The 3414-nt window shown below is 45.2% G+C and overlaps 1 protein-coding gene across 2 annotated transcripts; it reads right to left on the reverse strand.

The window, feature by feature from the left end:
- Nucleotides 1–247: 247 nt before the first annotated feature.
- On the reverse strand, nt 248–2902 carry POP4 (POP4 ribonuclease P/MRP subunit). Of its 2 annotated transcripts, none has more exons than XM_088536526.1 (7): nt 2833–2902; nt 2677–2729; nt 2283–2506; nt 1542–1619; nt 1253–1314; nt 789–890; nt 248–405 (listed from the first exon to the last, which is right to left on the reverse strand). In XM_088536526.1, the coding sequence occupies exons 1-7, from the start codon at nt 2837–2839 to the stop codon at nt 269–271; spliced, it is 663 nt and encodes a 220-aa protein (XP_088392652.1). In that variant the 5' UTR covers nt 2840–2902; the 3' UTR covers nt 248–268. The 2 variants fall into 2 exon arrangements, with proteins under 2 accessions (XP_088392652.1, XP_088392653.1); XM_088536527.1 differs by having other exon boundaries at nt 2283–2500; nt 2833–2853.
- Nucleotides 2903–3414: the final 512 nt, after the last annotated feature.

The raw sequence follows: 3414 nt of genomic DNA on the forward strand, positions 1-3414 counted from the left end.
ATGACACTTGATTGAAACAGAAGTCAAGTAATCCACACCAATTAGAAAAGTTTAATAAGCCAGAATGTTATATACATGTAACAGAACAGATGCAACTGCAAAGCAGTCTCAAAGTGTTGCAGTTTAAGACAAAACAGATTCTAGTGATTCTTCAGTATGAAGAAATGCTTTAGAGCTTCACACATTCAGTCATTTCGTTTTCAAAATGCCAAAAAAAAGGTTTTAAACTGCAGGAAAACAGTCTTAATACTTCTGCATTTCCATGAAATCATAGGTCAATAGTTCCTTTCAACTTGAACTTCTTTGCAGATCGCTCGCTTGCTCTGAACTGGAACTTGCTTCCATAGATGTAGGAAATAAATCCATCAATCTCCAAGCTAAACACATTGTTGAGTTTGGGAACAACTGAAAATTAAAAGGTGGAGAACTTAGAAGTGGATTGGTGTTAACTAAGTAACATTTTAAATTTAAATTTTAGCAAGATATGGAAAATAAACTTAAATGTTTCAGGTTTTACATGGGAATTACTCTGTTTCTGTTTGCAGGGTCATGCAGTAAGCAAGTGTCGCAGAGAACAACTTACAAGTCCGATGAATCTAAGCCAACTAAATAATGTTGGGTTCATAAGAAATCTCATCTGTCTGGCAAGATCTTGGGATCAGTAGTCACTGAATACAAAGACCTAGAAGTACTGCTACAATGTACTATTGTATTTGCTCAGATGCAAGATGCATATTGCATTTAAGAAATACTTCAGATCATTCAAAGGGTGAAAATGGCTTACATACCTTTTAGTTTGTCATCTTTGGTGATAATTTTGAAGACATGTTTCATTTCTTGTAGAATGATTCCTGTTATTCCAACATAAGAGGGACACTTTGATTTTGTTACTGCAAAAAAAACCCAAGAGTATGCATATATTAGAATATTTTCTGATTGAAGCAGTTTGCTGTTATACAGTTGCTTCATGAAGGTAGAAGTTGGTTTGTAATATATGGAATACTTAAATTTATTCTGAACAAACATTATCACAGTAATAGCTTGTAAGACTCTTAGCTCATCTTGTAACTAACAAAGTTTAAGAGCACTTGAAAAGTAGCACTGCTGAGTGGAGGAAAAGTTGGTCACCATATGATCTCTATACTTTGTAATTCTAGTATTGATGATATTAAAGGAATAAAAGTAAGCATCTGAAATATGGTAGTATCTACTGAACTTCAGATAATTTTGAAAAGGAAAAGAAACCAAATACCTGTAATGATAGCACCATGGAGATCAGCTTTCAGCAGTTTGCCCTGAACCATCTGTGGTTGTCTTGAATGGGGTCAGAGAAGAGGGAGGAAAAAAAAAAAAAAAAACACCACCAATACAGAAAGGGAGATTTACACAACATGACCATTAAAAACATGTCAAAAACATGTCAAAGCTTGCAGAAACAGAATGTGTCCTTATCCAGGATACATTGTTTCAAGTAGCAGCTCAGTAAACTTTGAGGTATCTAGTGAATCAAGAACACAAATTCTAAGAATATCTCCACTTACGCATCTGGTTTAAGTCCATAACACAGGTCTCTGATATACTGTTTCCAGAGTTCATGTAGTGGTAGAAAGAGTGCGTATCTACAGTAAAAGGCAGAAATATTATTCAAGAACTTAATTTATAAGAAGGCTACTGCTTGATAACAGTATTAATGCATATTTACAGAGGTAATACAAATATTAATCATTTTATAATCTGCTTTCACAACTTTTAGGTAAACCAAAGGGAATCCATTGCAAGCAACAGGTCTGTTACTATAAGGTAGACAAACCCCAAATCTACCCCAAATAGTGATGTATTTTACAGGATTTGGATGCATCTCTTAAGGCTCAAAGTTTGTACTTGTATGCACCTGTCTTTTTACTAACAGTAATAGCCTTATTCATTTTGAGTTAGAGGAATCTGATGCAAGTGCTTTATTCAGCCTGCATTAGCTACAGGGACTGCTGCCAAACTCTGGTTTTCTGTCTGGGCACAGGAAGTCTCATGTTCACACCTGGAATCACAGATGTTGTGTTCACAAGTCAGTTATACAAAAGGAAAGAGACCCAGCAGCAAAAAGACCCCTTTCCAAATATGCAGGCAAAGAAATTGTTCTCTTGGTGGAAAAATAACTAGTATATACTAAAGCATTTCATCCCTTGTACTTGTGATTCATCCCCTTCATCCCTATGTACTTGTGATTGCTTTTTACACTGCTTTGATGAACTTCCCTGCTTCTACTGCAGACTTTAAGGTCATACCTTCGCTCTTCGGGCTCAATTTCAAAAAGTCGCAGCTCTCGCCTTTCCTTGGCGATAAAACCTTTTGTTTTTTTCCTCTTCCCCTTCTTCTTTTGCTTAGAGTAATGCTCGAGGACGACAGCTTTGCGAGTCAGCATGTCCTGGATCGCTTCGTCTTTCATCTTGGGCATGCTGCGCTTCAGGAAGGTGCTCACAAAGGCCTTGGCCTCCTCGGGGCCCTGCAGCTGGCGGCAGGTACGTGGAAGGAGCTAGTGGCAGCGATGCCGAAAGCTCCCCGCGGCCGCAGGGAGGCACGAGGCGCTCGCAGCGGCGCCGTCCTCGTCTCCCACCCGGCACCTCCCCGGGCGCGGAGGTGCCGCCCGCCCGCGCCCCCCTCCAGGGGCTCCCCGGGTACCTGCGCGCTCAGCTCCCCCGCGGCGCCGCCGGACAGGCGGCTGTAGAGCAGACCTGCAAGGCACGGAGCGGCCCCGCATTAGCCGGGCCGGGCCCGCCGCCCCGCTCCGCGCCCGCCGCCTCGCGCCGCGCCCGCCGCCTCGCGCCCCCCGCTCACCCTCCATGGCGGCAGCCTCGCGGCGGCGGCGCCTGCGCACGGCCGCGTCTCAGGCGGTTTGGCCCGCGCGGGCCAAGGCGCATGCGCCTGGCTGTCGGGGGCGGGGCTGTGGGGTGGCCCCGCCTTCCGCCTCGCCCCTCCCGCGGCCGTTGCGCCCCGCCTCGCCCCCGGCCAACGGTCACTCGCGCGGGCGGGATTCGAAGATTAACGGAAAAAACGTTTTCTGGTGGCGGAGGGAGACCCCGGCGGGCTGCAGCCGGCGCAGCGCCCGCCGCCTGGCGAGCTGCGGTGCGGCTCTGGTGAATGCGCTGAGGGGCAGGTAGTTTATTTCTTTGCAATACTGGAGGCCGCTGTCCAAACCTGCATCTCTCTTCACTTACACATGTTCTCACTGCCAGTGCAAACGCATGGAGTTTGCTGCAAATTCAGTTCCACCACGAACTGCACAGGCGGGGTGCAAGAAGAGGTATCACGCTATCACAGGCTAAAAACCTCTGTGGAGTATAGTATTACTTATCCTGAATTGCATACATTCTTCAGGATTTCTCTGAATCCTTTCTTATTCAGTCAAAGGTGGAGTTA

The sequence above is a fragment of the Tinamus guttatus genome, unplaced genomic scaffold (genome assembly GCF_059628265.1).
Source record: "Tinamus guttatus ecotype Peru unplaced genomic scaffold, ASM5962826v1 Tinamus_guttatus_pri_ptg000674l, whole genome shotgun sequence".
Taxonomy (NCBI): Eukaryota; Metazoa; Chordata; class Aves; order Tinamiformes; family Tinamidae; genus Tinamus; species Tinamus guttatus.

What these genes read in the sequence shown, in the direction of transcription:
- POP4 (XM_088536526.1), bottom strand. An exon ending in CCATGGTGCTATCATTACAG is followed by an intron (nt 891 to 1,252) that starts GTATTTGGTTTC and finishes TTTTTTTTGCAG; the next exon opens with TAACAAAATCAAAGTGTCCC. An exon ending in CAAAGATGACAAACTAAAAG is followed by an intron (nt 406 to 788) that starts GTATGTAAGCCA and finishes TTTAATTTTCAG; the next exon opens with TTGTTCCCAAACTCAACAAT.